This window comes from Cavia porcellus, unplaced genomic scaffold, assembly GCF_034190915.1.
Source record: "Cavia porcellus strain 051 isolate PalLab524CR breed Dunkin Hartley unplaced genomic scaffold, mCavPor4.1 scaffold_29, whole genome shotgun sequence".
NCBI classification, from domain to species: domain Eukaryota; kingdom Metazoa; phylum Chordata; class Mammalia; order Rodentia; family Caviidae; genus Cavia; species Cavia porcellus.
This window is the reverse complement of record NW_026947512.1, coordinates 7,909,931-7,932,420: the sequence shown is the minus strand read 5'-3', so window position 1 is coordinate 7,932,420 and position 22,490 is coordinate 7,909,931. Positions and strand designations below refer to the sequence as shown.

At 35.2% G+C, this 22,490-nt stretch overlaps 1 protein-coding gene across 10 annotated transcripts in view; it reads left to right on the top strand.

The window, feature by feature from the left end:
• Rasal2 (RAS protein activator like 2) overlaps nt 1-22,490 on the top strand; it is a 305,910-nt gene that overhangs the window by 226,011 nt on the left and 57,409 nt on the right. For all 10 annotated transcript variants that reach the window (XM_013157957.3, XM_005005847.4, XM_003474637.5 and 7 more), the window contains one exon: nt 14,112-14,221. In XM_013157957.3, coding sequence (XP_013013411.1) covers nt 14,112-14,221 — 110 coding nt within the window. The remainder of the gene's footprint in view (nt 1-14,111; nt 14,222-22,490) is intronic.

Genomic DNA, 22,490 nt, shown 5'->3' with positions numbered 1-22,490 from the left:
AGAATTATAATGGTGGCAATACCATTTCAAAAGAGGACTGAATAATGTGGGGGTCATTTTGAATGTTTTATTAGAATAATTTCAAATTAGGTTGGTGTTTGGAGAATGATTCAGTTTATAGTCTTTGTTTCTATTTATACTGTTGAATTTTTAAACAAATTTATAGAAATATCATTTATATTCTTCATATCTCTTTCTTATTGGCATCCATCCATAAATTTTTTAAATTTATTTTATTTTTTTAATTTTATTTTGAAAGTAGTAAAAATGCAACAGCACAAGACAGAACAAAGCCAGCTGAGACAATGCAGTGAAATTGCAGGATTTCACAGCAGGATACTGGGATAGTAGTAATAGGTACTATGGTATATCTCTTTAACTTCACAATAGTTGTGAAGTCAATTAGATATAGCAAAATCAAACCAAAAATACAACATTATAAAACCAATTGAGAATACTGACTAGAGCAAAAGAAACATAACAAAACAGTGAAAACACTGTTTTTTCTTTGCCTTCAAACAAGATAGAAGGAAATCCCCCATATTTGCTATACTGCATATGGTCATCCTTCCAAGAGCTGCTGAGACATCTATCCACAGTAGCTTTGGGGGGGGGCGGGGGAAGGGTGCTTGATTTTCAGCCTACCTGGCAATAGGCTCACAGGTAATGGTTCTCCTCCAGGCCCACGCCGCAGGCGCTTACCAAGAGGGCGGGTGAATAAGCTGCTTGAGTCCCACCATGTCCGGATCTCGGGAGTGCTGGTTCTTCTCCTGGCCCTTACTGCAGGTGCTTACCAAGAGGGCGGGTGAATAAGCTGCTTGAATCCCACCATGGCCAGATCTGCAGAGTTGTGGTTCTCCTCCTGGCCCATGCCACAGGCGCTTACCAAGAGGGCAGGTAAATAAGCTGCCTGAGTCCCACATTGGCTGGATCTCGGGAGTTTTGGTTCTCCTCCTGACCCTCACCGCAGGCGCTTACCAAGAGGGCCCATCCATAAAATTTTGCACTTCTTTTTTTTTTTATTCAGTGGCCACAGGATGTTACATATAAAAGTAATTTTAATAAACTCATTTTGATTTAATTATATAGATAGAAATCATATGAGCAAATTCTTGTGAGTCATATGTCTTACTGTGTTTTGGTTTTGGTTTTGGTTTTCGTTTTCATTTTTCGTTTTCGTTTTTGGCACTGTGAATTGAACTCAGGATCTTGCACTTGCCAGGCAGGCACTGTATTGCTGAGCTACGTCTCTGGCCCTGTCCTGGGTTTTGAGTTTGTTTGTTTAATTTTTCTTTATATTTTGAATACTGCATTTCTAATTTATAGGATTCTGTAAAGTTTATGCAGACAACATAGTATATATGGGAAAATAAGTTACAGTGCTTAGACTATTTTAAGAGGACTAAATCTTGGAGAATTAGTATAGCATAACGGTTAAAAAGCAAGAGTTCAGTAGTCATGCTTGAGTTTTCTGCCCTTTAGCAGCTGTGCAACCCTCCGAAAGTCTTATGCTTTCTCTGTGTCTTGAGATGGAATCAGCCATTGATAAAGAAAATGAGCTGTTATTTATTCATATTAAATCAGGACACATTTCTGTTTCATAGCTAAAAGTATTTCTCTCAGGAAAGAAAATGCTTATCTATGACTGCTTTAAATTGTCTTTTCTGGCGTTGTCAGTGTCCTTGCACTTGGCTTCTTCTCAGAGTAAGAGGCAAGGACCTTACGGTGGTCTACAGGATCTGCGCGTCATCGCTACCTTCATCATCGCCCCTTCCCTCACCTTGCTGTGTCCCTGACCTTACTTCCCACTATCCACTGGTCACTTCCTCTACTCCAGCCACACTGACTTATTAGCTTTCCTTGAGCTTAGTAGGCATGTGTTAGCTGGAGATCATTTGCTCAGCCTGTTCTGTTGCCTAAAATGCTTTCCCTCTAATATCTTCAGGCTTAATCCCTTTCTTCAAGTTTTTACGCTAATGTAATTCTTTTCTGTGAGGCCTACCCTGTTTGTTGAGTATCATTAACCCCGTGACATGGCTCTTGTCTTGTATTTATTTATTATCTGTCTCCCACTAGTATGTAAACTTAATGAAGGCAAGGATTTTTGTTGTATTTACTGAGTGGTGTAAAATACTTCAACTGTATGACAAACAATAGATGTTCAGGAAATGTTTAACATATTAGCAATAAACTGGGCTTAAATCTTTATTCGATATCTGATAACTGTGTTAACTAAAGCAAGTTACTGAATACCTATTTCATGAAGTTGTTTCATAGATTAAATGATGTTACATATTTGAAAGCATTCTGTAAGCCTGGGGATTTAGCTCAGTGGCATAAGTGCCTGCCTGGCAAGCACAAGGTTGAGAGTTCAATCCCTGGTACCAAGAAAGAAAAAAATTAATTAAAAAAAAAAAAAAAAAAAAAAGCATCTCTAGCCCGTGCTGATTACAAAAAGTCTTCAGTAAATTCATTCATTCAACAAATATTCACTGAGCATTCTGACATACCAAGTATCACTGTATGCACTGGGTAACATATCGCTGAATAGAACTGCTACAAATCTCTGCTATTATCGAAGTTATTTACAGTTGTATTCCCTCCCTTTCATTAAATTGATTGTAAATACTAGTAAATGTATCCATATTTCATTATTTAAAAAGCACCCTTATAGCATGCACAAAGCCATCAGTTTGATCCCCATCACTACCAAAAAATAAAGATTTTTGTATTCAGTTATCTTATTTTTGAAGTTAGTCTGAGAAGAGAATTTTTAAATTTTTCACTGGTGATAATCTGAAACTTGGAAGTTATGAGTAGTCCAGGGTCTTTTTTTGTGGGGGGAAGGTACCAGGGAAGGTATCAAGAATTAAACTCAGGACCTTGTACTTGCTAGGCAGGTGCTCATGCCACTGAGCTAAATCCCTGGCTCCAGAGTCATTTACTAGTGAGAACTGGAGCCAGGTTTTCAAACCAAGTTTTCTGAATCAGAGCTTGTTGATGTTCCCACAATGGCACTTATACAGCACAATTGCCACAATAATTTTAATTCTTTTTATTACTTATTTTATTTCTGAAAACATTTATTGAGTCTACTGAATGCCAGATACCAGAGCTTCCTAGAGATAAAAAGATGGTTTAATCCTTACATTAAGGGAATGGAGAGAATGATAACATGTCAGAAGACATGCTGTGAGCTAAATGTAAGGCTAGCTCTATTTATAGATACAGTACTTGAAAGCACGTAGGAACGGTGTCTGATCTGGAGCAGGGTCAGAGCATGTCAAAAAAGAACCCCTAAAGAGCTGTGCATGTAGCTCTGGAGTAGAGTGCTTGCCTCTGGTAGCCTGGACAAGGACCTGGGTTTGATTCCGGAATCACCACCCACCCCCACCACCAGAAAAAAAAGTGCCCTAAATGAGATGATCCCTAAACTAAATCTGAAAGGATGATTTGGAGAGAATATGAATAGTAGCAGAGGTAAATATGGAGAACTAGTGGCTTTTGGAGTTTTAACATAAGCAAGGAATGTACAAAGATTAGGGTACAATAGTAATTGCTAGATTTCTATAGACATAACTCCTACCACGAACACACTTAAAATGTTTTTACTAACATTTAAGTCACTTTTCTACTTCTGGTCAGATGTAGCCAGGGCCAGAGTATTACATGGTGCATAGCATAGTAACTTGTACATAAAGAGTTGCTCAGAAGGGGGCAATTAGCAATTAAGCATAGCCTATACTCAGATTTTCCCAATCAAATAGTTTTGCAGGAAGATTCAGTGCATAGTTAGTCTAGGACAGAGAAATAGTTAGAAGATAAACCAAAGATAGTGAATTTTTGATGTCTGCTTTCCATTACTGGGGCAAAATATGTTACATTTATAATTTAAAGAAGGCAGAGTTTATTTTGTCTGCTGGTTTTAGGGGTTTCAGTCCACAATCGGTTGGTTCCAATGCTTTTATGGCTGTGATGAGGCAGAAATATCACGGTGGCAGGCATGGTGGAAGGTAGCTGCATACCTTATGGTAGTCGGGAAGCAGATTAAGCAAGGAAGAACATAAAAGAGCCAGAGATCACATACAGTCCCCAAGGCCACACATCATGACCTACCACTTCTATGTAGGTCCAGTAGCCCATTCACTTAGTACCCAGTAACCTCTCATTAAAGAGAGATTAATACCTTCTCAACCCAGTCACCTCTCTGGGGATCCCTTACTCTAATGAAGTTGACAATCAAAATTAACTGTCATTTTGGTGGTATCAGTATATGTAGTTATGTGGCCTTCCTAAACACCATGTTGATGGGACCAGAAAAAGGAATCCATTAACCCAATTTTGATTTTTGATTTTGAATAGCTGTTCATTAAGAAAACGGGAGAGTGCTAGGCATGGTGATACATACCTGTAATCCCAGCACTCCAATATGCTGAAGTAGGGGATTGCAAGTTCAAATCCAGGCTGGAAATTTTAGTAAGACCCTATCTCAAGAAAAGTCTGGAATGCATAAAGGCCCTAGGTTCAATCCCCAGTATGGAACAAAAGGAGAGAAGGGGAGGGTAGAGGGGAGTGTTAGGAACTGAATAACTTCAAGATAGGCAATGGAATCCAAGTTGGCTAGAAAAGGAAAAGAGAATGAAAAGATAAAAAGAGACAGGAAACAAGGTGGTCAGTTGACTGGAGGTTCTGTGAGGTTGAAGAGTAGATGGCTAAGATAAAAAGAGTAGATATATAATAATTATAATGCTAGAGAGAAAATAAGAAAAAAATATTACTGTTTAAGACCTCTGAAATGAAGGATCTCTGAATTATAAGTGTGATGATAAAAGTAGGTAGGTTGGGGCTGGGGATTTAGCTCAGCGGCATAAGCACCTGCCTTGCAAGCAGGCAGTTGTGAGTTCGATCCCCAGTACCGAGAAAAAAGAAAAAAAAAGAGTAGGTAGGTTATTACAGTCAAGGAATTATGAAGCTGGGGTACTAGTCACTACACCATTATTTTCTAGCATGGTATTAAGACAGAAAAAAAACTATTCCAAGTTAGGGCTAAAGTCTTTAATGAATAAAGGAATATTAAAGATTGAAATATGAGAGCAGCAGAGAGAGAAGATGCCAGATCTAGTTATTGTGAACCTCAAAGAATATGCTTTTACTTCTGTCTATGGTTTACTGGAAATAGTCATCGTAAATTAAGAAAAATCCAGATTCTTCTTATTGGGTATCACTGAACACAGGGAACAAGAAAATAAAAAACTTCTACCAAATAGTGTTCTAAGGGAAACAATATTTTCAGGTAAAACTTATGCTTTTGTTAACATCAAGAGTTAAACAGAATTTTGTAGTAGATTATCATACCGTCCATAAACTGACCACTCTGCTGTCTTAAATTTTCTCTTTTCTATATTCCTAAAGCAACTGTCATTTACATATGTAATTATTGGATATGTATTTAACAAAAATGAAACTTGTTTCCTGTTAGAGAAACTTGAGCTGCCTTTGATGAATTATTGGATGCTCAGGGTTGAGGCAGCTGAAGGTAAAAACTCCAAGGGAAGGGGAGTTTTACTTTTTGGAATTGTACTACATTCTTAAGATAAATATCAGAAAAAAATCTCCTTCATCTTTCTGCAAGGGAGGAAGAAAAGAAATCATTCTGAAATACAAAAAGCCTTTAGTCTTTAACAAGATTTGCCCTCAAAGAAACTAGTGAATTAGAACCTAATTATCCTGGGAGGGGAAGGGAAATAGGACTTTGCTCTCAGCAGCCAGCCAATCGCACCTGAGCTGGGAAAGCTTGACAAATCAGTACTGAGAAGCACCTAGAAGTCCACAGTTCAGAGATACCAGCTTACTAAAATCTGAAACCTAAGCATTAGCCTGCAGAATGCTCCTCCTTCTCCAGCATACAACCTCATTACTAAAAGGCCTATTTCCACAATTCTTTCCACACACTATATCGTGCCCAAGTATCAAGAAAAAAAAATTACAAATCATACTAAATGGTAGAAAATACATTTTAAACAGATAGCAAATATCAGAACCAGACTCAGATATGACTCACATATTGAAGTTATCAGATCAATAATTTAAAACAATTAGAAATGCTAAGGGCTCTTCTCATGGATAAAGTAAACAGCATGCAAGAACAGATGAGCAGTATAAACAGAAAGATGGAAATTCTGAAAAGAAACCAAAAAGCAATACTGGAGATTAAAACCATTATAACAGAAGTGAGGAGTGTCTTTTATGAGACAGTGGAATGTCTTTTATTTAGAGAGAGGATACAGCTGAGGAAAGAATCTCTAAGCTTGAGGACATCTCAGTAGAATGTAAAAAGCAAAAAAAGCAAAACAAAATGGGAAGAAGGGAGAGAAGAAGGGAAGAGACCTAGAGGAAACGTAAATGTATGCATTTTAGTGGAAGAAGCCAATCCAATCTAAATTCCACCTACTACTGCATGATTCCAACCATCTGATACTCTGGAAAAGGAAAAGCCATGAGGTCAGTAAAAAGGTCAGTGGCTGCCAGGAACTGGGGTGTTAGGGTGGTAAGGGATAAATAGGTGGGAAACAGAGGATATTAAGGACACTGAAAATATTCTGCGCCAAACTGTAATTGTATTATCGTACAATTGTAAATGTGAATATCATCCTACACTTGTCCAAAACCATTAGGTTGATGTCAAACTGTCGAGCTTGGGTAATAATATCAATACACATTCGTATCCATCAGTTGCAACAAATGCCCTGCTGTAGTGGGAATGTGGGAACAGAAGTGACAGCACTTGGGAGACAGGGTGTATGGGAGCTCTTTGTACTTTTGTACTTTTCTTTGTACTTTGTACTTTTCTTTCAGTTCATTATTATTATTTGTCTGTTTTTATGAACCTAGAACTGAGTCTGAAAGTATTTTTCTGCTTTTATCTTCTGAAAGAAATGATAGGAAATTGGTGTAATTTCTTCCATAAAAAATTGTTAGAATTCATTGGTTAATCATCTGAACATGATGCTTTCTATTTTAAAATATAATCATTTATTCTTTATGGGGGCATTGTTTTGTTTTGCTTTATTATCATCTGAATGTTCATGGGAATGTGTAGTGATGTACCCTCTTTCACTTCTGACATTAGTAATTTGTGTTCTTTTTTTCTTAGCCTAGATACAGGCTTATCAATTTTGTTAATCATTTTCAAGAAAGGACCCTTTGGGTTGAGTGACTTTTCTCAATTGAGAAAATTCTGTTTTCAATTTCACTGATTTCTGTTCTACATTTTGCTGTCTTGTACTTTATTTGCTTTTAATGTTTTCCTTTTTTTTCTCTATAGTTTCCTAAGATGAAAACTTATATCACTGATTTTAGTCAAGACTTTTCTTCCTGTCTAATACATATATATATTCAACAGTATAAATTCCTTTCTAAATACTGTTCTCACTACAGCATATAAATTTAGGTGTGATAGGCTTATTTTCAAGTAGCTAACAATATTTTTTAATTTTCTATTTCTTTGATGTTGTTTAGAATTGTGTCATTTGTTTTTTTCTAGTCATATTTCTCTTACTGATTAATAGTTTAATTCCATTGTGATCTGAAATCAGATATTGTGTGATTTCTATTCTTTTACATTTGTTTAAGTATGATTTATGGCTTAGAATTTGCTTTACCTTTTGAATATTCCGTGTGATCTTGAGAAGAATATGTACAGGAATTTTGTTGTAGGATGAAATAGCCTATAAATGTTAGTTATACCCAGTTGAGTGATATTGCAGTTGAGTTCACTTATGCACTTCCTGATTTCTGCATGCTCAGTTTGCTTATTTCTAATAGAAGTTGCATTCTCTTAGTTACTTTTTTGTTGCAGGGACAAAATACCAATACCCACAAGTTAAAAGAGGAAGTGTTTATTTCAGTTCACAATTTATAGAGGTTTCAGACTATAATCAGCTGGCTCCATGGCAGGGTGACTTGACAGAAGGGCATGGCAGAAGAGAAACAGTTCATGGCAGGGCGGGCAGGAAGCAGCAAGCATTCCTTCTTTCCATTTTATTCTATCCAGGGTGCAGGCCTATTGATTGGTGCCACTCCCATCCAGGGTGAGTCTTTCTCTTCAGGAAATTTGTCATCCATGTCCAATCAGTGAACTAATCCCTTATTGTACACCCACGAGCCAGTGTCACACACCTATGATCCAGTCACTCCCAAAAGCCCCACCCCACTTTATGAATGCAAGAGGTTTTAGAGGAACATCTAAATATAAACGATAAGAGATATCAAAGTCTCCAGCCACAATTGTACGTCCTTTTGCTAGATTTTGCCTCATGTTCCTTGATGTTCTGTCATTAGGCACACATACTAAATATTGTTGTCTTTCCCTGGAGAATCGATCTTTTTGTCAATTATGTAATGCCCTTCTTAATCCTTGGGAATTTTTTTTGCTTTCACATCTCCTCTCTCTGAAATTGATAGAGCCATTTCTATCTTCTTTTGGTTGGTGTTGGCCAGGTCCATCTTTTAAACTATGCATACTATCTATACTTAATATGGGCTTCTTTTAGACAGCATATGGTTGGGTCTTGTGTTTTTTATTGTCTCTGTCAATAATATTTGAATTGGTACATTTAAAGTGATTATTGACATAGATCACTATCTACTATATTTCTTACTGTTCTCTGTCACCCTTAACCTGTGTTGTTTTTGTCTTTCATTGTGTCTCTGACATACATAGTATTAACTGGGCATTTTATTTGACTCCATTTTCCTCTTTTCATGGCAGATCAATTATATTACTAGTTTTACCTTTTTTATTTTATTTTATTTTATTTTTATTTTTGTCTTTTTCCTTTTTATCGGTACCAGGGATTGAACTCACGACTGCCTGCTTGCAAGGCAGGCACTTATGCTGCTGAGCTAAATCCCCAGCCCCTACTACTTTTACCTTTTTTAAAAAAAATTCTTTTTCCTTCATTTCTTCTTTCTTCTGTATCTTATTTTCTATAGGGAGATCCAAGTTTCTGACCTGTATCATTGTCCTCCTAAGGAACTGCTTTTAACATGTCTAGCCAGGCAGGTCTATTGACCACAGAGTCCCTCAATTTTTGTTTGAGAACATGTTTCTTCTTCACTTTTGAGGAGCGATTTTTACAGCTACAGAATCATAGGGTGGTGTTTTTGATTTTTGGTTTTTTATTCTCTACATTTAAAATATTTTACTTCACTCTTATTTCCAAAGTTTCTACAAAATCAGATATAATTCTTCTCTTTGTTCCTCTGTTCATAAAGTGGTTTCTCCTAGTCTATAACTTCTTTCAGAATATTTTTTAACCTTTGATTTTTCTGTACTTTGACATATGCCTAGGTATAGTGGTTGTTTGTTTGTTTAGGCATTTATACAGTTTGGCACTCTTTGGATCTGTGGTTTGCTGACATTAATTTGGGGGAAAGTCCAATCAGAAGATATTTCTTCTGTTCTTTTCTTTTCCTTCTGGTATTCCCATTAGGTATGTGTTGCACCTTGCTTTTATAGTTGTGCCCTAGTCCTTGGATGTTCTATTCTCTTTTGCGTATTCATTTTTTGAAATGATTTCATTTTGCTATTGATACATCCTTGTGATCAGAGATTGTTTCCTCAACCTTGGCCAATCCACAAATATATATAAGTTCCTATGTTAAATTATAGGACAGAATTTGTGTCTGTCTTATCTTTGAGTCCTTTGTAACTCCTGGCATAATTACATATAATACATAGACATAAAATACATGCATTAAAATCTGAAGTATAAATCAAATAAATACCATAAAAAGATGAAGTTATTAGATGGGTAAATACCTATAATGACATTTTCAGTCGACTCCTTAACTATGTTTTTCTTAGATATGTATTTTATGTATGATAATTAGTCAGGTCCCTGGACTCAGTTTCCCTTTAGGCTAATGTTTTTTAACCATCTTTAACAATCCTACTTGAATTCTATTCTGATGAGAAAATATGATGACTCATTCTGACTGAGTCATAGAAAATAGTAAATAAAGCCCCTGCATTGGAGAATTCCCCTAATGTTACTGAAATTAGACCAATCACATGGGCTGTCTCTATGAAATACGATACTTTTTAAAATAGCTTTTTTTCCTTTTTCCTCCAGTCTCTATAAACCTATAAAAAAAAAAAAAAACAGAATCACTTTGGGAAATATGTCTATGTAATATATTCTAGGAGATTTTATACCCTTAGGGAGTTCTAGGAATTGAACCCCAGAGCAATATGCATACTAAGGCACTGAACTGCACCCTGGCCCTACACTTATTCTTTAAATATCAAAAACAACAGAATACAACATAAGCATTTTTCTATAGTCATCTAGATAGTTTTACTTCTGATTCAGATAATTTTACATTCGTTTTTTTCTAATAATGGAGCAGTGTCTAGTGTTTAAAAAATATTTGGCATGATAAAGTGCTGTTAGTCCACGCTACTATTGGCCAACTATTTCCAGTTCTCTTTATGTTTTTATTTTTTATTTTATTCTAAAAAGCAAAACAAAAAAAGGATAAAAATGAAAACAGAATTTTTTTTCTTTTTTTTTTTTTTTTTGTCTTTTTCCTTTTTATCGGTACCAGGGATCAAACTCAGGACTGCCTGCTTGCAAGGCAGGTGCTTATGCCGCTGAGCTAAATCCCCAGCCCCCCAGAATTTTTAAAAAATAGGAAATTAACACTAGTTAATATATTACATATTGCTATCTTAGATGTAGTCGTTCAGGTTACAACATCTAGGCATGAAAAAATGATCAATAGATCAAACAGTGAAATCACAAACTATTCTTTTTGATGCACTAACAGAGATTAATAGTATAGTTATCTATCTTGTATATATATATATATATATATATATATACACATACACATATACGTAAACCAATCTTTTCTTTTTTTGTTTCCCCTATCCCAGTTGTTCTTTCCTTTTGAGCACTTTCTTTCCTTGTCATCACAATATCTGTTGTACATTTTGCATTTTATTACTGTTTTAGTCTTTTTTAACACTAGGGAAACAATATGATATTTATACATTTGAGTTTGATTTATTTTACTTATGAGTATGGTCTTAAGTTGCCTCCATTTACTTATAAAAGCCTCCAGTTTATCCTTCATTAGAGCTGTGTGTCTTGGTTACTTTTCTTCGGTTGCTGAGACAAAATGCCTGAAGTCTAAAATGAAGGAAGGAAAGGTTTATTTAACTCACTGTTTGTGGAGGTTTCAGTCCATAATCTGCTGGCTCCAAGGCAGGGTGGAATGGCACTGAGGCAGCCACCAAAAACAGCCAGAGCAAAAGAGAGGGAGAGAGAAAGCTTTTTTTCCTCCTTTATAGGGTACACAGATAAACCACCCCACCCCCAGGGCAGGTATAGCACTCACAAAATTTCTGTGCTCTCCTCTTGCATAGGATGAGAATGTTTATAAAGTAAGAACCTTGACTCCCTGCTGAGTCTCTAAACTTCTCAAGTGGACACAGTGTGTCAACCATAACATTGACTAATACTCCATTGTATAAAAATGCCATCCATATCTTTTTATCTATTCTGATGTTGATAGGTATTTGGGTTGTTTCTAAGATTTAGCTATTACAAATTGTGCTGCCATAAAGCACAATGGGGGTACACATATATCACTGTGGCATGACATTTTCAATTTTTCTGGGAACAAATAATTGAAAAACATGAGGCCCCCAAATTCAAAGACTCAATTCAAAAATCAGCATCTGGGACCAGAGATTTAGCTCAGTGGCCTAAGTGCCTGCCTGGCAAGCACAAGGTTGTGAGTTCAATTCCTGGTACAAAAAAAAAAAAAAAAAAAGATGATCATGCATTCTCAGATGAAGAAATAAAAATGGAAAATAAATACATGAAGAAATGTTCAACATCACTGAGAAATGCAGTGCACAGAAATGCACTGCATTGAGAAATGCAGATTAAAACAACAGTGAGATTCCATCTCACTCCAGAAAAAATGGCTGCATCAAGAAATCAACTGATAATAAATGCTGGTGGGGCTGTAGGGAAAAAGGAACACTTCTGTGCTGTTGATAGGAGTGTGGACTGGATACAATCAATGTAGTCAATGTGGAGATTCTTCAAAAAAATAAGATTGAAAGTCCTGTTCAATCCAGCTGTTCCTCTTCTAGTTTTCTTTGTAGCTATGTGGTAGGAGTATATGTTTTTTCCCTGTTGAAATTGAGTGTGGTCATTAGATAATTTTTCAGTGAAGTGAGACCAAAAGTGATATGTAGCTTTGAAAACTAATACTGTTGACAAGGGTCATTCAATGATGGGGGATACATTCTGAGATATATGTCATTAGGCAGTTTCATCATTGTACCTGAATGAAACCTAGACATTATAACCTGCTACACACCTAGACAATGAGATTTAGTCCATTGGTCCAAGGCTACAAACTTGAACAACTTGTTACTATACTGAATACTCTAGGCAATGGTAACACAATAGTAAATATTTGTGCATCTAAACCTAAAAAAAATAGTGAAATTACCAAGTGCCAAGAATCATTTTATCTTACGTCGTATGTATGTGGTTTTTTTGTGGACTGAAACACCATCGTGCAATGTATGATTATATGTAAGTTATGTTATGTTTAACTGACTGAGGCAACTGTAGAAGTAGAGAAAGGGACTTTCCCTTAGCTAAAAGTCCCTGAATAAGAACAGCATAGAACAGAGCCACTCTGGGTTGGCCCACTGGTAAACACATAGCATGTTTTATGTCACTAGAATTGTTGGGGAATAGTAGATGAGATTAACCTAGTTTTCCATGGTCTTCACCAAACAACATTGGATTTTGATATTTACTAAAGGAATATGAAAGATTTGGTGTGCTGATATTAGCCATTTTCTTTTGTTTCTTAAGGAAATGTTTATTGTACATAGGTTATATAAAATGATACTCATCAGCCTTTTGCCTGCTTCTATCAGTATCTTTCAACTGTCAAAAATTGAAATTCAATTTTTGAAATTCAATTTTTGAATTTTAAATTTCTTTAAAGTAGTGACCACTGTCATTCATTCTCATATTTTATTCAGTAAACTTTGCTGTGTACCCATTATTTGTCAGGGACTGAAACTAGGAATATGCTCGAGGAACTTTAGTCTGGTGGGAATGGCAGGAGATCAGAAGGAGCTCAAAACTGTAAAGCACATTGTTCTTTAAATTCTACATGTTTGAATAATGTCATGGATGATCTGTTTTTTATCTGCATTTGAATTCTGACTTTACAAATACCATATCCAAAGCCATATGGGCCTAATGTTAATACTTTGAGACTGCCAACATATTACCTTTTATTACTTGGTAAAGTCTTTAGAGCTCTTACTGTAAAACTTCTTCTGTTCTCATTATCAGCATCTTTCAATTCATCCAATACACTGAGTACCACCTTGTGACTTGAGGTCATTTGGTACATGCTATTCTCTTTGCTTATTTTTCCTTAGTTTAGGAAATCACTGGCTACCAATTCTGTTGAAATCTCTTGATACCATTTTCATAGAATGGATAATATTTGCCTATGTTCTGTTGTGTTTTTAAAATTAAATTAGTAGGGGCTCAGCGGCATAAGCTCAGCGGCATAAGCGCCTGCCTTGGAAGCAAGCAGTTGTGAGTTCGATCCCCGGTACCGATAAAAAGGAAAAAGACAAAAAAAAAAAAAAATTAAATCAGTAAAGCTAGAAGATTTTCTACTATAACTAATGTAAAACCCTTTTAAGACATCAAAAAATAGTGCTATCAAAAAGTTTTGGGGCCAGGGATATAACTCAGCAGCGCAGCACCTGCTTGGCAAGTGCAAAGTCCTGAGTTCGAATCCCAGTAACGCCCCCCTCCTGCACGCAAATTTAACTATCACAGAAGAAAAGGATTCTAGCATCACATTATTAAGTAGTTTCGACTGACAGAATTTAAAAATTAAAAACCGGATTCTGTTTCAGGTCTTCATTACAAAAATCTAAACCCTCTTTTTTTGTTGTTGTTTTTTTGTTTTTTGCAAATTTAATGCAGAAGGGTAAGGTCCCCTCTGGGTTCTCTCTCCCATCACCTTCTACATTTTCTTCCTAGGGATTCTTCAGCAAGCGCCTGAAAGGCTCCATCAAGAGGACCAAAAGCCAGTCAAAGCTTGACAGAAATACGAGCTTTCGGCTTCCATCCCTTCGCAATACAGATGAAAGGTAGGAAGTAAATATCGTTAAAATGTAGAAAACCAGATTAGAGTGGATTTTGATAAGGTGCTTTGGCCTTCTCTAACTTTGTGTCTATGACAATTAGAAAGATTTAATACAAAATTTACTTGCCTTACCAGGTATGATAGTACACACCTGTGACCCTAGCACTTGGAAGGTTGAGACAGGAGGATTGCCACAAGTTTGAGGCTACCCGGGGCTACATACTAAGTTCAAGGCCAGCCTGAACTACGTAGCAAGACCCTATCTCAGGCTGTGGATTTAGCTCAGTGACACAGCACCTGCTTGACAAGCATGAGTTTCTGATTTGCATTCCCAGTACCCAAGGAAAAAAAAAGACAAGACTTTGTCTCAAACAAACAAGCAAACAACAAAACAAACAAAAATGTTTTAATCATACTGAGACAAGATGTTCAACCAGTTTAAGAATCTTATTATTATTACTAGAGAGTTTGTGGATATATGAGCATTACTTACTACTTTAAAAATCAGTTATCCTCCCTCTGGAGAGTTAAATTCTAGTGATCAGAAATAAATTTTTTTTGTAGAATGATTTTTTTAAGGAGGGATGATGAATAGGGATAGTATTTTTGACATATACTGGGTGCATATCTATATATTATACATTATATGTATCCTTATTTGATCTTTTTAACCTTATGTAACCTTACAGGTTATCATTCCTATTTCCTATTTTGTAAATGCAGAATCTGAGCCACAGAAGGGTTAAGTAATCTTGTTCAAGATTGTACAGATAATAACAAAAATGATAATTTGAATTTACATGAGTTGGCTCTAAGGTCCATGATCTTCACTGCTGCCTTGTTTTATATATACAGATTGTAATATCAGTCTTACTGGTTTACTGTTGTATCTATTATTAAACTAAAAATGACAGTTGAAAGATACCTGAAGACATGCAACAAGAGGAAAATGTGGTTTTACAGTGCCAGGGATATAGCTTAGTGGCCTGCCTGGCAAATGCAAGGTCCTGTACCAAAACACACACACACACACACACACACACACACACACAGAGATTTCAGTAATTAGGACTAGCTTCAGGAAACCACAGTTGTGTAGCTTTCTAAGAGTGACATCCTTCTGAAATAACTGTGTGTCAGACATCATAAATGTAATCTCATGTAATACAACCCTAGCTACCATTATTACCCTCATTTTACACATGAGGAACAGATGGTAAAGAGATCAAGAAACTTATTCAGGTCACACAGCTAATAAGTAGTAGAACTTGAATTAAAATGAAAGCATGCCTCATATTTGATGCTTTTACTTGGAGCTTTGGGTTTGGGACATTTGTTTTGTTTTGTTCTTCAGTGAATGATATTATTTTCAACTACCTTCCTAACAACTAGAAATAAAGATTATATAATTGGCAGGCAGTACTGTTTGTGTTTTCCAGATGAAGGAATTGTTCCCCACAGTGAACAGAAAGATAACTACTTTTAAAGCTCTTATTTCTAAACGCTTATTAAAAGTCTTTATTGAAATTTACAAGTCTATTCAATGTCTCATTATCTCATATCTTTAGAGTTTTTCATTTTTAATTTAATATTTTAAATAACATTAACTGATACATAAAAACAGTAATTTTATATTAATGGGGTACCATATATTGAATAATGTTTAGATCAGGTTAACATATTTATCTCCTCAGACATTTATCAAACGTTGCTTTATGGTAAAACTTTTAGATCTTTGCTTTTAGCTTTTTGAAATGTACAGCACAGGTTTATATATAAGTCATCCTACCATAAAGTAGCACACCAGAACATTTTGCACTTATCTAACTGTATCTCAATACCCATTGATCAACCTTTTCCTATTTCCCCACTCGTACTCTCCTCTGCCTCTGATAACCACCATTGTATTCTCTGAAATCAACCTGTTTTAGATTCCACATAAGAGTGAGATCATGCTATCCTTGTATTTCCATGCCTGGTTTATTTCACTTAATATAGAGATCTTCAGTTTCATCAATATTGTCACAAATGACAGGATTTCATTATTTGTATGACTGACTACTATTTTACTGTGTATACAAGCCGTCTTTTCTTTACCCATTCATCAGTTGGCAGACATTTCCATTTTCTTGGCTATTGTAAATAGTACTGTGGTGAACATGTGAATGCAGATCACTCTAGACATGTTGACTTCATTTCTCTTGCATATATATCTAGGAGTGGGGTTGCTAGGTCATATGGTAGTTCTGTTCATTTTCTGAGGAATTTCTATATGGTTTCCCACAATGATTGTATTAATTCATGTTCCCACCAACAATATGAAATCATTCCTTGTTTTCTACATCTTTACCAGTACTTGTTATCTTTTAGTCTTTTTTGATAATAGACACTCTATCTTGAGACAAGTGATACCTCATTGTGATTTGGAGTTACTTGTATCTTCTTGATGATCAGTGATGTTTAGCATTTTGTCAGATAACCATTAGCCGTTTCTCTGTGTTTTGAAAAACATCTGTTTAGATCAGTTCCCCATTTTAATCAAGTTTTTGTTTGTTATGTATTCTGGATATCAATCCCTTGTCACATATACAGTTTGTAAATATTTTCTCCAGTTTTATATTTTTTCACTCTGTTGATTGTTTCCTTTGCTAGGTAAAAGATTTTTAGTTTAATATAATTTCATTTTTGTCTATTTTTGCTTTTTTCCTCCTGTATTTTGGAAGTCATTTTCAAAAATCCTTTGCCCATTCAGATATCCCTGAAGCATTTTCCTCTATATTTTCTTCTAGTAACTTCAAAGTTCCAAATCTTACGTTACATATTTAGTCCATTGAATTAATTTTTTGGAACTTATGAGAGAAAAGAATATGGTTTCGTTTTTTCTGCATGTTAATAACCAATTTTCCCATTTATTGAAAAGACTGTCCTTTCTCCAATATGTGTTCTTCGCATTTTATCAGAAATCAGGGTTAGGGATTTAGCTCAGCAGCATAAGCACCTCCCTGACAAGGACGAAGTCGTGAGTTCAATCTCTGCTACCAGGAAAAAAAAAAAGGAAATACAGAAATCAGTTGGTTCTCCACTTTTGGGCTATCTGACCTATTCTGTTGATCTGTGGTGTCTTTTTTTATGCCAACATCATGCTGTTTGATAACTGTGGCTTTGTAGTATGTCTTGAAATCAGGTAGTGTAATACTTTTATTTTCTCCATTTGCCTCAAGATGGCTTTGACTGGGTGTGTGTGTGTAACTGCATATGAACCTTAGAAATTGTTTTTCTAGCTCTATATTGAATCTGTGGATTAGTTAGATAGTATGGACATTTTAATAATGTTTCTTCCAATTTGTGAACACAGAATGTCTTCCTGCTTTTTTTGGGCATCTTCCATTTCTTTCATCAACATTTCCATAGTAGACATCTTTCACCTCTTTGGTTAAATTTATTTTCAGATGTTTTCTTATTTGTAACTGTTAATGGAGTTGCTGTCTTCATTGTATTTCAGATCATTTACTATTGATATACAATAATGCTGATGATTTTTGCATTTTGATTTGTGTCCTGCAACTTTGATGAATTCATTTATTCTAACAATATTTGGTGGATTTTGGTGAACTCCTATATATAATATCATGTTACAATTTGAGTTCTTCCTTTCCAGTTTGGATGCCCTTTATTTCCTTCTTATGTCTGATTGCTCTGGCTAAGATGTTAAGAACTATGTTGAATAAAAGTGATAAAATTGGGCATCTTTATCTTGTTCTTGATCTTACATAGAACACTTTTCAACTTTTCACCATTCAGTATGTTAGCTGTTGACTTATTATAAATGGCTTTTATTATGATGATGTACATTCTTTCCATTCCTAAATTCTGCATTTTTATCATAAAAGGATGTTGAATCTTACCAAATGCCTTTTCTTAATCTGTTGAGATCACCATGTGGTTTTTGTCATTCTGTTGATGTGATGTATCATGTTGATTTGTATGTACAGTACTGAACAATCCTTGTATCTTTGGGGTAAATCTCACTTGATCATGGTAAGTAATCTTTTAAATGAGCTGTTTGATTTAGTTTGCTAGTATATTGTTGAGGATCTTTGCATCTGTGTTCATCAAGAATATTGATGGATTTAGTTTGCTAGTATATTGTTGAGGATCTTTGCATTTGTGTTCATCAAGAATATTGGCCAGTGGTTGGTCTGTGTGTGTGTGTGTGTGTGTGTGTGTGTGTGTGTGTGTGTGTGTGCTCACATGTGTTCTTGTTTTAGTATTAGGGTAATGCTGGCCTAATGGAATGGGTTTGGAATAATTCTTTCCTCCTCTGTACTTTGGAATAACAAAGTTGATATTTTTCTTTGAACATATGATACAGTTTATCAGTGGGTCCCTCTGAAAAACTTTCCTTTGATGAGAGGTTTTTTATTTTTGAGTCAATCTTACTGTGTACTTGTTATTGGCTTTTATGGTTTTGCTAAAGTGTGTGTGTTTAGAAATGTGTCTATTCCTTCTAGATTCTGATTGGCTTATGGTTGTTCATAAGTTTCTGGTGACCTTTTGTATTTCAGTTATATCAGTTGTACTATCTCCTTTTTCACTTCTTATTTTATTTGTTAGTTTTTTCTCTTCTTAGCCTAAAAAAGGGTCTATTCTGTTTAGCTTTTCAAAGAGCCAACTTTTCATTTCATTGATCTTTGGGTGGTGGTGTTGCTTTCCATTCCATTTATTTCTACTTCAATTCTTTATTATTTCTTTCCTATTTATTTTTAGTTGCATTGTTGTTGTTTAAGACAGGTTCTCACTATACAGTTCAGGCTGGCAGTGAACTCACTTTGTAGCCCAGGCGAGCCTTGAACTTGCTATGATCCTTCTGCTTCAGCCTCTCAAGTGCTATGATTACAGGTGTGCAGCACCACACCCAGTTCAAGTTTAGATTTTGTTCGTTTATCTAGTTCCTTGAGATACACCAATAGGTTGTTTAGTTGAGATAATTCTATTTATTTGATGTAAATATTTATTGCTACAGCTTCCCTCAGCATTTCATGTATCTAATAAGCTTTACTATATGTCATGGTTTATGTCACTGGCCCCCAAGCCTCGTGAATTATGGACTTGACCAAATCTAGCATTTGTGATTGCTTCATTGTCTAATGCCTGGATTGGTGGTGTGAGTGCTACACCCGCCTAGGGGTGGAACCAGGATATGATGTAATGGCAGAAGAAGGTGTGTCACTCTCTTGCCAGTTCATGCCTTGCTGTTTGTAGCTGGCCATGAATGGTGACCCGCCATACCACCCTGCTGCTTGGAGCCAATTGAGTATGGACTGAAACCTCCAAGAACTGTAAGAAATAAACCTTTCTTTCCCTAACTTTGGGGTGTCAGGTATTTTGTCTCAGCAACAAGTAAAAGTAACTAAGACATTATATCTTCATTTTCCTTTGCTTAGACTTCACTGTTTCAAGGTAATAATAAAAAATATGATCCTTCTATCTTTTTCTTAGTTTCCTATATTCTACAGTTTTCATCATTTCAGAAATTAAAACCATTACAAAAATAACTCAGTAAAGTGGAATGATAATTTTTCAAATAACTGATTTTTAAGAACAAGGATTTTCTATATAAAACTCTCAGTTCAATAGCCAGTTTCTTAAAAGTCTGTAGCATTGTGTAGAAACTTTCAAAATAAGGCAGTTTTTAAATAGATAGTCTTTATTGTTTAACCTTGCACTAAATATTGCTGTAATAGTCTTAAAGTGCTCTTACCTATTCCATTTTGTTTTAGTTAGCCCATTGGGAATTGTGGGATTGAATTACCAAGAGATTTTATTCATCCTAAATCTCTTGGATTGCTATTACATGGTTAGTACATTTCTAGCCTTTTCAGTGACCTGTATTTATTATATGTGACTCCCATGCTATTATGCTTCAATCAGTAGCAATTATCTCAAATATAGCACAATAAAAGATGCTTCTAAGTCGCAAATATTAGATCTCACTTGTATTTTTTATATCCATTTAAATTGTTTAAAAAACATTGTCTACTACACTGAAGTTTGAAAGTATTACTTTTTTAAATAGACTTCAGATCTGTGAAGATACAGGTGAATAGAATCAAGGTAACAAGATACTACTCAAATGAGTTCTTTGCATTAGTACCCTTATAGGTGCAATAAAAGATTTTCCAGAAACTTTGGTTTTCTTGCTGAACTGAGGCCGTATCTTCCAAAATGAAAGCGTGTAAATCTAAGTAGCAAAACCTTTCTGTTCTTAAATCTGGTGAGACTGCCATTTCTTTCAATGTTTAAATTGCACAAGTAAATATATGTATCCTTGTTTTTTTGGGAGGTGGGATAGGAACTCAGAATACAGTCTCACATTTTGAGAATTGCGTCATAAGCATCACTGTGTATCGTTCTTAGACCTAAATGATGTGGCCTATTGCATGTCTAGATTGTGTGGTGTAACCTGCTGCTCCTAAACTACAAACCTCCCTCAACTGTATTTGTGTAAATGTATCTATGCATAGAAAGAGTACAGTGAAAATACAATATGAAGGATTTTTAAAATTAGATACTTACTAGGGAACATAGTGTGAATGGAGCTTGTAGGACTAAAAGTTGCTGAGTGAGTAGCAAGTGCATGTGAAAGCCTAGAACATTACCATATATTTCCATAGAATGTGTAGGCCATACTAAATCCATTAAAAGAAATTTTCTCCAATAATAAATTAATCTTAGTATCTTAGTTTACTTTATAAAATTCAAAATTGTTGGGCCAGGGATGCTCAGTAGCATAAGCACCTGCCTGCCGATCATGAGATTGTGAGTTCAAGCCCCAGTACCAAAAAAAAAAAAAAAAAAATTCAGAAATGTTTTAACTTTTTAACTCTTGTAGTAACACAGCCTAAAATACAAACACAGTATATAATTGTAAAGAAATATTTGTTATATCTTTATAAGTTTTTTTCAATTTTAGTGTTTTTTAACATGTTAAACTTTTTGTTAATAACAGAGACAAAAAAAAGAAAATGACAAACATATGTACATGATGGTTTCCTTGGCTTATTTTCATCATAATTCATTTGTGAGCAAATAATCAACCATCAACAGTCATCTCTATTACTAAAAACCTTTTAATGTTGGGCTCAGTATTTTCAGACTTTTTAAAGAGCTTGTCATTGACTCCAAAAGCTTATATCAAATCCTCCCCTGTGAATTTTCTTGGTTTCTTTGTTTTCCTGCAGTTTGCTTTTCTCTTGACTCTTGTTGAACTATGAGTTTACTAGGTATCAGGAATTTTTCAGCTCCATTGTAATGTTATGGAAGCACTTTCACAAATGTAACTGTCAGCAGACCATAAAAAGTTTTATCTCCCCACATAATTAACAGTTTGTGTATTTATAAATCTATTTAAAAATCTGTTTGCTAACGTACCCATTTTTATGTTGTGAGTGCCTTTATATAAATGAAATTATAGTATACATATTTTGTGACTTGCTTTTTGCTATATTGTGTACTCTGTTACTACATATATCTGTATTCTTAGTGTGCTACGATGTGTCCAACATAATATTGTTTACTGCTTTGTTGCCAGGGTGTGTGTACTATCAAATCATTCCTTTAAAAAGTTGTACTTATTTCCATTCCCATCACTAGATTAAATTACTTCTATCCTTCAAACTTGTTTCATTTCTTTAGTGTGATAATGAAGAATAAAAATAGCACTTATGTAGTGTTTGCTATGGGCCAGACACTATTTTAAGCACATTAACTCATTTAATTATCACAGTAACTTTATGAGGTACTGTTACTGGCCCCATTTTGAAGTTGAGAAAACTGAAACACAGAAAAATTCATAAATTGTCTGATGTTATTGCTAAGAACATGAACAAATTGAGGTCAAATCCCAGGATGGTTGGCACTGAAATCTGGTTGTTTGTTTGTTTTCTGTTTTGATCTTTGGTTTGTGGGAGCGGTCTTGCTATGTAATCCATGTTGACCTTAAACTATGTAGCCCAGGCTGGCCTCAAACTCGAAGCAATTCTTCTGCATTACCTTCACAAGTACTGGGATTAGTGACATGTGCCACCACACCCATTTTGGAATTTGTATTCCTAACCTTCACTGTATATTATTTCTCAAAGGAGAAGAACATTTCTTTGCTTTAGTTTGTGTTTCTCTGATGCTTAGTATATTGATCATCTTTACACATTTTCTTTTTCTGTGACTTGCCTTTTCATTTTCTTTGCACATTTTCCTTTTGAGTTGCTTATACT